Raw genomic sequence first — 13,578 nt, 5'->3', positions numbered from 1 at the left:
GGGAAGTGATGAAGACTGAGGAGGGAGGGGAGAAAAGATCATATAAACAAGCCAATAGTCCTCAGTGACACAGCAGCAAAGGGAAGGATTGCTGCCTATGTCACCCTGAGCCACATAAGCTGTTCTGCCTTCCTTTTTACTATAAACATTTTCATTTAAACTAAATTTAATTCTCATTTCCCCAAATATACAAATGAATTGGGAGTTTTGAGGAAAAGACAGTGCAATTTATAGAACTCTTTTCAAGACAGAAACTTGGTTTCATATCCCAGCTCTGTAAACATTTCCTACTTCTTTTAGAGGGCCACTGCGAGGATTAAATATGATAAGGAACATAAAAAAAGTTATAGAACAAATGCACTAAATAATGCAGGCTGTGGTTTGCCACAAGGCCTAAAGAACTAGACTACAGGTAGTACTTTAGTATTCTCTCTCTAGCTTGGAAATCTTTCAAATTGAGAACAATGTTTAAAAGTGATGTTCGGCCGAAGCCGGTTTAGCTCAGTGGATAGAGCATCGGCCTGCGGACTGAAAGGTCCCAGGTTCGATTCCGGTCAAGGGCATGTACCTGGGTTGCGGGCACATCCCCAGTGGGAGATGTGCAGGAGGCGGCTGATTGATGTTTCTCTCTCATCAATGTTTCTAACTTTCTATCTCTCTCCCTTCCTCTCTGTGAAAAATCAATAAAATATATTTTTTTAAAAAAAACAAAGTGATGTTCGTAAGATTTTATAATGTCAGGTTTGATAAATACTTTTTAATTTAAAAAGTAGATAACCACAATTTACAAAACTTCATTTGTTTCCCAAGGGTCTTCCCAAATTTCCTTTAGGAAATTATCATCAATAATACTTACACAGATCTGCCTTCCACATCTAGCTTGCCTGGATTGACCCCCTTTTTGGCAAGGATTGAGGACACTTTTTCTACATCTCCCCTTTCTGCTGCTTTCATCAATCGGTCATCATATTTGTTCCAATCTGCTGCATGCTACAAAATTAAAAAATTAGTAAACATCATATACTAAAGAAGAAAGGACAAGCAATATTGCATATACACCACTCAGTTTCCAACTGCATCCCAAATTTCCTTCTCCCTGCTGTGCTAACTTCACAGAGAGAACCTTTCAGAAACATGATAAAGAAGAACTATATTAAATTAGATTTTTGAGAAAAAGCATATTTCTCATGTTCTCTGCTTTGTTTACTTTGCCTTCGGAACAAAGAAAGAAAATTAATAATTGATGAACACCTACCCTGTGCCAGGCATAAATTACTTAAACAACCCTAGTAAACTAAAACTATCACCCCAATTAACAGATGAAAAGTCAAGGCCCCAGGAACATTAAATGACTTAAATGGCCAAGCCCAACCATGATTTCTCATGATTTCCACAATCAGTGTGCTTTTCCTATCTCTAACTCATGCTTTCAGATTTGGTTCTGGTTACATCTGCTTCAAAACCTTTTAGATGCAGAATTCTGCACACATTTTAAAAACTCCTTCCTGTCCAGTGGTTGAGCACTGACCCAGGAATCAAGAGGTCAAGGTTGATTCCTGATCAGGGCACATGCCTGAGTTGCGGGCTCGGATGTGCAGGAGGCAGTTGATGGATGATGTTCTTCTCTCATCAGTGTTTCTATCTATCCCTCTCCCTTCCTCTCTCTCTAAAAATCAAAACATATTTAAAAACAACAACAAAAACCTCCTTCCCAACTTTAGTAAAAGGCAAATTATACACAGACACACACTCAACAGAGAAAGCAATTCATTATGCTTATATTAGGGTAAAAAGAAACTTCTACATAGGAAAAAACTCTACAAAGGACTCTGAAGTAGTAACTACTTAAAAATCGTAAAATAATAGGTACAGGTGACTTTCATTTTCTTCCTTCTTATCTACCTTCAACATACATTATTTTTGTTTTAAAAAAAGATTTTTAATTTTAACAAAATCTCACTGTACATGTATTTACAAGGAAGACAAAAAGCAATTTTTAAAATATGGTCTAATCGAATCAAACCTAGCTTTGATAGGAGAAAACACATTCAAGACATTCTGAAACCAAAAACTTGGATCTTCTCTTAGTAAGCAGAAATGTAGAACCCAGAACTAAAATATACATTATTTTAGCCTTTTAAAATATTATAGAGTAAACTTATTGCTAAATTCTGTGTTAAGTCCAGTATTATTTCTAGGGCAAAAAGTGATATACGTGTTTTTTGACTTAACTGACAAAGCAATTCCTATGTCCATAAATACCATAATAAATTTCGGGGGGGGGGGGGAATTAATCACTTATATGAGGCATATCCTCTAAGTGTTAGATCAATATGATTATTTTATATCTACTATCCCCTCCAAACTGAAAGAAAAAAATTGCCAATTATCTAGCTAAATAAGCAATGCATTTATTAAATACTTGAAGTAAAAAATAAATATTAAATATGGAAAAAAATAAATACCTTAAAATTTTAACCCACTCCTGAAATAGAATCTGGTTCAAGTACCTACACAGACTTCAAAATTGTTGTCTCTAAATTCATCAAATTTGGAGATGAACCCACTTCCTTCTAATTTCAAAAATTCAAACTGACAACTATGAGTAGAGATAGTTCTACTTATTGACTCAAAGGCTAAACTACATTTTAGGTATCTGCTTTCTTTAGCTTTAAAACAAAACAAACAGTTTACTGATTCTAAATTGAAGAACAGTAGTAGATGTAGGTCTCGGATACTGTGTTTTCAAACACCTAAGGTATTAAGTCACACAAATACTTGATCTAAACTGATTAAGTTATCCTTGCAGTTAAAGCAATCTCAAATTTATTTCCATGTAAATTTGCTGGTAGAGAAAGGAGCTATTTAAAACACTAAAAAAATGGTAAAATCCAAAAGTAAGACTTATAAAAGGATAATTAAAGGTGATGAGTCTCATATTATCATGTGATTTTCACTGCTACGCCACCAAGCACAGGTTTCCCTTTTGCTCAACTGCCAGTTAACAGAAATACTGCTCAGTTATTAAGATTCTACTACATAGGGGGGGGGGGGGGGATTCTACTATGTGATTTTTAAACCTAGAAAAAGAAACAAGAACTTTTTGTTTTCTATTACTAACCCCAATCAGATAAATCAGAAAGAATATGACAAAGAAACCAAAATTAATAAAACAGTAGTACATTTTAAACGAATACAGTTCACAAAGCCAACAGAATCTTTTGTTACACCGGACTACAGGGATACCTACTTTGTTCTTAGGAGCACAAGAAAACCAACAGTTCATCATAGACAGAACTTAGTTTTTGTTGCTAACAGCAAACGACTACAAATTAAGTTACAAATCTCTGTAGCTGACAAAGCAAGCCAGCAGACAAACTCCTAATCAGTGTGACCTGGCCCTCTCTTTACAACTCTCCCTGTTCGCCAATCCCCATGCTGTGCTACACTTAGCTTGGATCTCTAACGATATTTTCTTCATCTTCAGGATCCTTCTCCGCCTTCATAACGCCTGAAAATTATCTTCCTTGCTGTGCAGAATTTGAATAAGAGCAGCCCCAAGTCAGGTACTGTAACTCCTCCTATTTCTTATTCTTTAGAAGCTGTCCTTCAAAGCTTCCCTGTCAGGGACTCCGGTGGAAAATCTGAAGTGCACTCTGCATCCTGCTGCCTCAACACTGCAGCAGAGACGCTGTAATGCAGGATAAAACTGACCACATCCGAATCATCTGTAAACAGTGTGGAGGCTTCCTCCCATTGGTCAGGTCTATTTTAGATTCCATAGGACTTGACAGCTGAGTGACAGAAAGCAAGCAGCAGCTAAGAATATACTGTAAATGCATGCTTCTCCTCTGAGTAACAAATTTCAGGTCTAGTGGGGGACCAATGACTCAAACGTATTGTAAAACATGCTTAGTTTATCAAAACAACTTGTGTGACATTATGACAATACTGTTAAGAGTCAAATTTGGTTATTCCACAAAATAATATTTTAAATCAGCTCCATTCAGTCTTAGGATCATCTATGGTGAACTTATAATAACCTTGGTAAACAGAATATAAAATTCTATTTTAAGCAAATGTGTCACACTTTAATTTAAGGAAACACACACAGTAACTCTCAAATTTTGTCCATTTTCCTTCCTACCCCTGTCACTCTCCTGCACACAACAAGGTTTCAGTTTACAAATGCTGCCAGTCTGTCTCCTAACATGTTAAATGAGAAGAGCCAGAGGCACTGCCAAGACATTAAATAGACTGCATCATGATGAATACTTTTCAACAAATTTTAAATTTAACTCAGTACTCTTAATTTCCAAGTTTAGACCCCTGCCTGATATGACAAGTAAGAATTTTATTAGTGGAAAATCAAATTATCAGGACTCTGGGATTTAAAAAAACCAAACTGATTAAATACTAAAGGAGGTAAATGTATATTAAACATTGAGCTAGACTGTAAATAAAACCCTTTTTGGGGACAAAGCAGATAATTTCTCCACATTCTGATAATGTTTTGCATATTTATACCAACATTCCTTACATTATCAAGGACCACAACAAACATCTGCAAGCTCCAGGGTATTTTTTTACCTTCTAGTTACTTCAACAGCATGAGAATAATTTATACTTCCTCCAAAAAGACAGGTTTGGGAAAAGTGTTTCATAAGAATTCAAAACATTCCAACACGTTGTTTTTATGAAGGAGGTAACTGCTATACTTACTATAGAACATGCATGCTGCCGGTTAAAAATTGTTATGAACGTCATAAAAAAATCAATTTCCTACTACTTACATTTAAAATATTAGGCACATAGTCTAATTATAAGATATATAATAAGGTCATAGACCATAATGTATTATTTCTGAAACAATGATTTTTCCCCCCTCAAATCACATTAGACATCACAATGAATTCTTGGCTGGACCCAGAGACTCCACCCACTGTATTACACCCTTCTTGAAAGGAAATCTGGAATAGAACTCAGGATCTGTCCTTTGGTTAACAAAGCAAGCACATTCTTTCTAGAAATAGGACAGCAAAGGCAAAGGAAATAGAAAGAAAAGGGGAAACCTGTAACAAATATTCAAAGCCATATAAGGAGCTGTCCTTGCGAAGGCTCAGGATTCAGGGTTTACATGCCTTACTGTCCTGAGCCTCCACAGCCTGTGACTTAATCTCCTGTTCCTACTCTCACACCCTCCTTCTCACATATTTCCCAAGACTCTAGGTAAATTTCCACCTTTGCTGTCCCCTGTGCCTACAAGATTCCTCCTTCAGGTTCTTCATTTGGGTTCTTCTTAAATGTCACTTCCTCAAAAGGCTTCTCAAACTTCTGTATCTAAACAGCCACAGCCCCACTGCAAACTCCAGGGTGATTGCACTCTTTAACTTCCTGCCCTGTTTTACTTTTCTTTATAATGCTAATCAGTATCTGCCATTATATTATACTAGAGGCCCAGTGCACAAAAATTTGTGCACTTGCAGGGAGGGGGAGTCCCCCAGCCCGGCCTATGCCCGCTTGCACTCTGGGACCCCTTGGAGGATGTCCACCTGCGGGCTTAGGCCCGCTCCCTGGGGGATCAGGCCCAAGCTGGCAGTCAGACATGCCTCTGGCAGCCTGGGAGCCCTTGGGGGATGTCCACTTACCAGTGGGAAGCTGGCCTAAGCTGCAGTTGGATATCCTTAGCGCTGCTGAGGAGGCGGGAGAGGCTCCTACCACCACCGCTGTACTGGCAGCTGGCAGCCTGGCTTGTGGCTGAGCAGAGCTCCCCCTGTGGGAGCACACTGACCACCAGGGGGCAGCTCCTGTATTGAGCGTCTGCCCCCTGGTGGTCAGTGTGTGTCATAGTGATCAGTCATTCCCAGTCGTTCTGTGGTTAGGGTCAATTTGCATATTACCCTTTTATTATACAGGATGTTTATCTGTTTATTAGCTTCCTGCCCATGTCTGATATTTACTTCAAAACAATGAATTCACTAGCACATTAAAAGCATTATATACCATGATAAATGGGATTTACAACATATTTAAATTGCAATGTAATACACCACATTAACAGAATTAAGGACAAAAATCACATGATCATATCAATTGGTTTAGAAAAAAGCATTAGACAAGATTCAACATCTTTCATGATTAAAAAAAAACTCAACAAACAAGAAATAGAAGAAAACTATCTCAGCATAATAAAGGCCATATATGACAAGCATAGAGCTAAAATCATTCAATAGTGAAAGACTGAAATTTTTTCTCTCTAAGGTCGGAAACAAGATAAGGATGCCCACACTCGCTAATTTTATTCAACATAGTATTGGAAGTCCTAACCTGAGTAGTTAGGCAAGAAAAGGAAATAAAGGCATCCAAATTGAAAAAGAAGTAAAACTGTGTGCAGATAACCTGATCTATATGTATGTACAAAAACTTAAAAATACCAGAGGGAAAAAGAACTCTTAGAATAAATAAATTCAGCAAAGTTGTAGGATACAAAACTAACACACAAAAATCAATTGTGTTTCCATATGCTTACAATGAACAATCCAAAAAATAAAATTAAAAACACAATTTCATTTACAGTAACATAAAAAATTACAATAAGGAATAAAACTAATCAAGAAGGTAAAAGAATTATACACTGAAATTACAAAATATTGATGAAAGAAATTAGAGAAGACACAATAAATAGAAATGCATCTGTGCTCATGGATTGGAAGATTTAATACTTTATGTGTCAACACTACCCAAAGTGACCCACAGATTCAACACAATCCCTAACAAAATTTCATTTTTTTGCAGAAGTAAAAAATTCATCCTAAAATTCATATTGAATCTCAAGAGAACCCCCCAAACAGCCAAACAATCTTGAAAAAGAAAAACAAGACTGGATGTCTCACACTTCCTGATTTCAAAACATATTAGAAAGGCGCAATAATTAAAACAGTGTGGCACTTGGCATGAAGGCAGATACATAGATCAATGAAATAGAATAGAAAGCCCACAGATAAACCCAGATATATAGGGTCAAATGATCTTCAACAAAAGTGCTAAGGCCACTCAATGGGGGAAGGACAGTCTCTTCAACATATGATGCTGGGGAAACTGGATATCCACATAGAAGAGTGAGGTTGTCTTACACCATATACAAAAACAATTCAAAATGATTAAAGACCTAAATTTAAGATCCAATTATAAAACTCCTAAAAGAAAATACAGGTAAAAGCTTCATGACATTGGATTTGACAATGATTTCTTAGAGATGACACCCTTACAGACAACAAAAGTAAAACTAGACAAATGGAACATCAAACTTAGAACTTTGCACATTGAAAGATATCATTAACACAGTGAAAAGGGAACCTATGGAATGGGAGAAAATATTTGCAAGTCATATTTCTGATAAAGGGCTAGTATGCAGAATATATAAAGAACTCCAAACAGCATGGATGGACCTGGAGAGTATTATGCTAAGCGAAATGAGCCTGGCAGAGAAAGGTAAGTATCACATGATCTCACTCACATGTGGAATCTAATGAACAAAATAAACTAATGAACAAAATAGACCCAGAGATATAGAGACATGGAACAGACTGTGGAATCTCAGAGGAAGGTGGAGGAAGGTGGGTGGGTGGGAAGAGATCAACCAAAGAACTTGTATGCATATATGCATAGTCCATGGACATAGACAATAGGGTGGTGAAAGTCTGGGGTGGGGCGGGATAGAAGAGGGGAGGAAAAAGGGGACATATATAATACTTTCAACAATAAAGATTTTAAAAAGAGAGAGAAGTCTAAAGAAACAACCCAATTAAAAAACGGACAAAGGACCTGAATAGACATTTCTTCAAAGATGACATTCAAATGACCAAAAAGCATATAAAAAGACTAGAGGCCTGATGCATGAAATTCGTGCAAGGGGTTTGGCCCTCACAGCCATGGCAGCTTGCCTCAGCCCTCGCAGCCCAGGCTTCATCAAGAAGGTCGTTCAGCTGTCTGGTCTAATTAGCATATTACACTTTTATTATTATAGATGCTTAACACCATTAATCATTAGAAAAATGCAAATCAAAAGCATAATGAGTTATCACTTCATATCCATTGGGATTGCTACTATAAAAGAAACATAAAATAATAAGTACTGACAAGGGTGTGGAGAAATTGGAACCCTTGTGGACTGTTGCTGGGAATGAAAAATGGTGCAACCACTATGAAAAACAGGATGGCAATTCCTCAGAAAATTAAAAATAGAATTATCATATGATCCAGCAATCCCTCTTAGGGGTATATATCTGAAAGAATTGAAAGCAGGGTCTCAAAGAAGTATTTGCACATTCAGGTTCACAGCAACATATTCACAATAACCAAGAACTAGAAAAAACCCAAATGTCCACTGATGGATAAATAAACAAAATGTGGTATATACATGCAATGAAATATTATTCAGCCATAAAAAAGGAAGGAAATTCTGTCACATGCTATAACATGAGTGAATTTTGAGGACAGTGAAATAAACCAGTCCCAAACAAAGAAATACTATATAATTCCACTAATAGTCAAATTCATAGAAACAAAAAGTAGAATGGTGGTTACCAGGGGCTAGGAAAAGAGGGAAATGGCGAGTTGTTGTTTAATGGGTATAGCATTTCAGAATGGCAAGATGAAAAAACTCTGGTAATCAATTGCACAACAATGTGAACATAGTTAACACTACTGAACTGTACACATAGAAATGGTTAAAATGGCATAAATGGTTAAAAAGCTATGATACATTTACACCATGGAAAACTATGCAGCAGTAAAAAAAAGAAGGACCTGGAGAGTATTATGCTAAGTGAAATAAGCTAGTCAGAGAAAGACAGTTATCACATGATCTCACACTCATATGTGGAATCTAATGAACAAAATAAACTGATGAACAAAACAGATCCAGACTGTCAAATCTCAGAGGAAAGGTGGAGATGGGTGGATGGGAAGAGATCAACCAAAGAACTTGTATGAATATATGCATAACTCATGGGCACAGATAATAGGGGGATAAAGGCCTGGGGCAGGAGATGGGGGCAGGCTAGAAGAATTCATTGGGGGTAAAAAAGGGACATATGTAATGCTTTCAACAATAAAGATTAAAAATAATAATAATAAAGATGTGATTTATTCCTCAATAAAGCTGTTAAAAAAAGAAAAATGGTTATAATGGTAAATTATATGTTTTTTACCATAATTAAAAATAAAAATAATGAATTCACTCTGGATTAAAATGAAGCTATTGACATTTCAACATATCTATGCAAGTCAATGTCATATACTTACAAGAAAAGCCCCATGATATAAAAAAAAGCATTCTAAAAAGGAACTATCCTATATAATGAAAGGCCAATATGCAAATCATCCCCTCAGGAGTTCAACCAACAAGGAGTCTGACCACTCGCTATGACGTGCACTGACCACCAGGGGGCGGCACTCATCTGGCAGCAAGGGGAAGGAAGGCCCCAATCGGCCCTGATCACAGGCCAGGCCTAGGGACCCTACCTGTGCACGATTTCATGCACTGGGCCTCTAGTCTACAATAATAAAAGGGTAATATGCTAATTAGACCAGTTGTCATTCCGGACTTCGTTCCTGACAGGGGCTGGAAGGAAGCCAGCCCAGGTCCCGGGTGCCTGCGGGTGGCCGGAAGGAAGCAGCCCAGGTCCCAGGTGCCTGCCAGCGGCCAGAGGAGGGAAGCAGCCCAGGTCCTTGGTGCCAGAGGGAAGCCAGTGCCAGCAGCCAGGGGAAGGAAGGCCTACTCTTGCATGAATTTTCATGCATCGGTCCTATATAATAAAAGGCTGATATGCAAATTGTACCCTCGACCGGGAGTTAGACCAGGGGGTGGGGCCAGCCAGCCAACCTCCTACATCCCCTCCCCCTGACTGGCCCGGCCCGATCAGCCCCAATCGAGGTGGGCTGGCCGGATCCCACCCATGCACAAATGTGTGCACCAGGCCTCTAGACCTATATAATAAAAGGCTAATATGCAAATTGTTGCCTCGGGAGTTCGGTCAACTGGGAGTTCGACTGCTTGCTATGATATGCACTGACCACCAGGGGGTGGTGCGGAACAAAGGAAAACCCCAGCCGGCAGATGGCAGCCAGGGAAAGGAAGGCCCTGATTGGCCCTGATCGATGGCTAGGCCTAGGAACTCTACCCATGCACGAATTTCATGTCCTGGGCCTCTAGTATATTGTAATGAATACATTTCTATACTAGGGCACTGCATTGGTTTGAAAAAGAGAACTATTCATCAAACTCAGAAGCAGCAAGTCCAAGTACCTCTGGGAAGAGTCAAAATACTGTTTCTAAAAAAGAGAATAAATATAACATTCAAACACAGAACAGTTATTTCACTAGGTAGACCTAAATGGATGTTAACTTTAAACTCTAAATCAACATAAAGGAAATCACTTACAAGTTTGAATAGTAATACCTCATATTAATATCAATTGCAAATTCATAACTTTTTCAGAAATAATGAAATGTTTTAAAATGTAAAAGTGTAGAAAATTTGTAATAGATTTAAATTTATATATGAAAATAGAGATGACCTATAATTCTACCATGCATAAAAGACCATTACTAAAAAGGTTTATATTGAACTCTAATCTCTTTTCTGTTAAAAGGTCTAATTAAGATTTTTTAAACTTGAATGAGTTCAACAGTTGCTTTATTTATTCACTATTTAGAATAGAGGGTCTCCTGAGAAGAAATTTATAGATACAAGTAAACAAGTAGACTTTAAAATACATGTAAATCCATATAAAATACTTATATTTACAGGGTAGACTCAACAGATTACAGCTACAATGAGCTGAAGACCAGCAACTTTTGATACATTATCCAGAAGAGAAATATATGAGACTAGAGGCCCGGTGCACAAAAATTTGTGCACTCAGGGGGGTCCCTCAGCCCAGCCTGTGCCCTCTCGCAGTCTGGGACCCCTCGGAGGATGTCCACCTGCTGGCTTAGGCCCATTCCCCAGGGGGAATGGGCATAAGCTGGCAGTTAGAGATCCCTCTGGCAGCCCGGGAGCCCTTGGGGGATGTCCACTTGCCAGAGGGGAGCAGGCCTAAGCTGCAGTTGGACATCCTTAGCGCTGCTAAGGAGGCGGGAGAGGCCCCCGCCACCACCGCTGTGCTGGCAGTCGTCAGCCTGGCTTGTGGCTGAGAAGAGCTCCCCCTGTGGGAGCACACTGACCACCAGGGGGCAGCTCCTGCATTGAGCATCTGCCCCCTGGTGGTCAGTGTGTGTCATAGTGACCAGTCATTCCCAGTCATTCTGTGGTTAGGGTCAATTTGCATATTATCCTCTTATTATATAGGATAGAGGCCTGGTGCACAGGTAGGGGTTGGCTGGTTTGCCCTGAAGGGTGTCCCGGGTCAGGGTGGGGGTCCCGCTGGGCTGCCTGGCCAGCCTGCGTGAGGGGCTGAGGGTCGTTTTCAGGCTGGCCACAGCCCCTTCGGATGGGGGGGTGTCCAGCTGGGGTGCCTGGCCAGCCTGGGTGAGGGGCTGAGGGCCGTTTCCAGGCTGGTCACACCCCCATCAGGGTGGGGGTCCCCACTGGGGTGCCTGGCTAGCCTGGGTGAGGGGCTGATGGCTGTTTGCAGGCTGGCCACAGCCCCTTCAGGGTGAGGGGGTCCCGCTGGGGTGCCTGGCTAGCCTGGGTAAGGGGCTGATGGCCATTTTCAGGCTGGCCACGCCCCTGGAGACCCAAGCTCCCAGCCTGTCCTTTTTTTCTTTTCTTTTTTTCCAGCAGGTATCTGGGATTTATTTATCTTCTATAATTGAAACTTTGTAACCTTGAGCGGAGCCAACGGCCAGCCAGGGCAGATGGGAAGCTTGGCTTCCTCCATCACCGGGGGCAACCCAAGACTCCTGCTCGCTCCAGCTCCGTGGCTGCTGCCATTTTTGTGATGGAGTGATGGAGTGATGATTAATTTGCATATTACTCTTTTATTAGATAGGATGACAGCAAAACTTTCATAGAAAACTGCTTAAAACCAAGAGGAGTCATGCTGAAAAAAAGTACCTAATTCATAGATCTTAATAATTTTAGTATCATGGACCTAATCAAGAAACTGATGAGCAGGCCGGTGTGGCTCAGTGGTTGAGCATCGACCTATGAACCAGGAAGTCACAGTTCGATTCCTGGTCAGGACACATGCCCAGGTTATGGGCTGGATCACCAGGAGGGGGGGTTAAGGAGGCAGCTGATCAATGATTCTCACTCATCATTGATGTTTCTCTCTCTCTTTCCCTCTCCCTTCCTCTCTGAAATCAATAAAAAAATATTTTTTAAAAATTATCTGATGAAAGCAATGGACCCTCTTTAAAAATTATACATGAGTACATATTCTTACAAAGTTATATTTATTTTCAGGGAGGTTCATTGATCTCTCTATAAAAATGGAGTCCATGAATGAACCCCAAGAAAGAAGACCCCTAATATAAATAAAGAGAAGCAGCAAGAGTTTTGTCTTTTATATAATTTATAAAATAAGTAATAAATAACTGTCAGACAATTGAATAACTTATTTGTTCAATAAAAATTAACTGAGTTTCTATGTGTAAAGAATATAAATACTTCACTCAACATGCAAATATGTATGATCATTTGATACGTGCTATGCCACATTTTGAGTGCTAGATGCACCATAGGAAACAAACCATACATTTGTTCCTGTGGCTTCAGGCAGTTTACAGGAATAAAACTCAGTCTTCAACTGATCTCACAATAAAAAAAGAAAGACATATATACACATGCATGTAATCATAATAACACTGCAATACAGTGATAATTACATGTAAGGTATAAAAATACTTCAAAAGAGATAAAATCAGAAAAGTTTTGTAGAAAAAATGACTAAAGCACCTCCTAAAAAAATAAGTAAGAAATTTCCAGATTTGAAATCGCACCAAAAATTATAAAACTACAAACGTAAGTTGTAGCCCTTTATGGTTTACAAAGCATTTCATATTCATAACATGTCAGTTAAAATATGTACAGGAATAACAAACATCTGCAACCCAGGCTTCTCCAAACTCCAGGTCTATGTATTCAATTCTTCTTGACAATTCTTCTTTAGTGTCCTAAAAGTATCTCCATGTCCCCATCCAAAAACATGTCCTTCCTAAAATCTGATCCTTTTCCAACTTTCACCAACACAGCAAATGATACTATAATCCATATAGTTGTACCAGAGAGAAACCTAGAAATCAGTCTTTCCCCTTCACGGTCTTCTGTCACTAAGTCCTGGTGATTTCACCTCCCCATCATTACTCATATCCACCTGCTTAGCTCCATGCCCACCAACATTACTCTATTTCAAGTTAGCACCATCCCTCACCAGAACGACTGCATTCGTCTACTGAAGGGTCTATCCATATTCATTCCAGTCCCTTCCTCTGTGTCCTTCACCCTGCACCCAGAATTATTTTTCCAAAATGGAAACCTAATCACACCACACCACTACCACTCCCTTCCATGTAACTGTCCCATTTAACTTAAAATCCTTTAGTCATTTTCTCTTCTTGTAGAAAAACAA

General features: G+C 39.2%; 1 protein-coding gene across 1 annotated transcript in view; it reads right to left on the bottom strand.

Annotated features, from left to right (window-relative positions):
- UACA (uveal autoantigen with coiled-coil domains and ankyrin repeats) overlaps positions 1 to 13,578 on the bottom strand; it is a 119,846-nt gene that overhangs the window by 55,638 nt on the left and 50,630 nt on the right. The window contains exon 2 of the mRNA XM_081085268.1: positions 857 to 990. Coding sequence (XP_080941394.1) covers positions 857 to 990 — 134 coding nt within the window. The remainder of the gene's footprint in view (positions 1 to 856; positions 991 to 13,578) is intronic.

This window comes from Myotis nattereri, assembly GCF_964212035.1.
Source record: "Myotis nattereri genome assembly, chromosome: 1".
Classification (NCBI taxonomy): Eukaryota; Metazoa; Chordata; class Mammalia; order Chiroptera; family Vespertilionidae; genus Myotis; species Myotis nattereri.
This window is presented reverse-complemented; position numbering and strand designations above follow the sequence as displayed.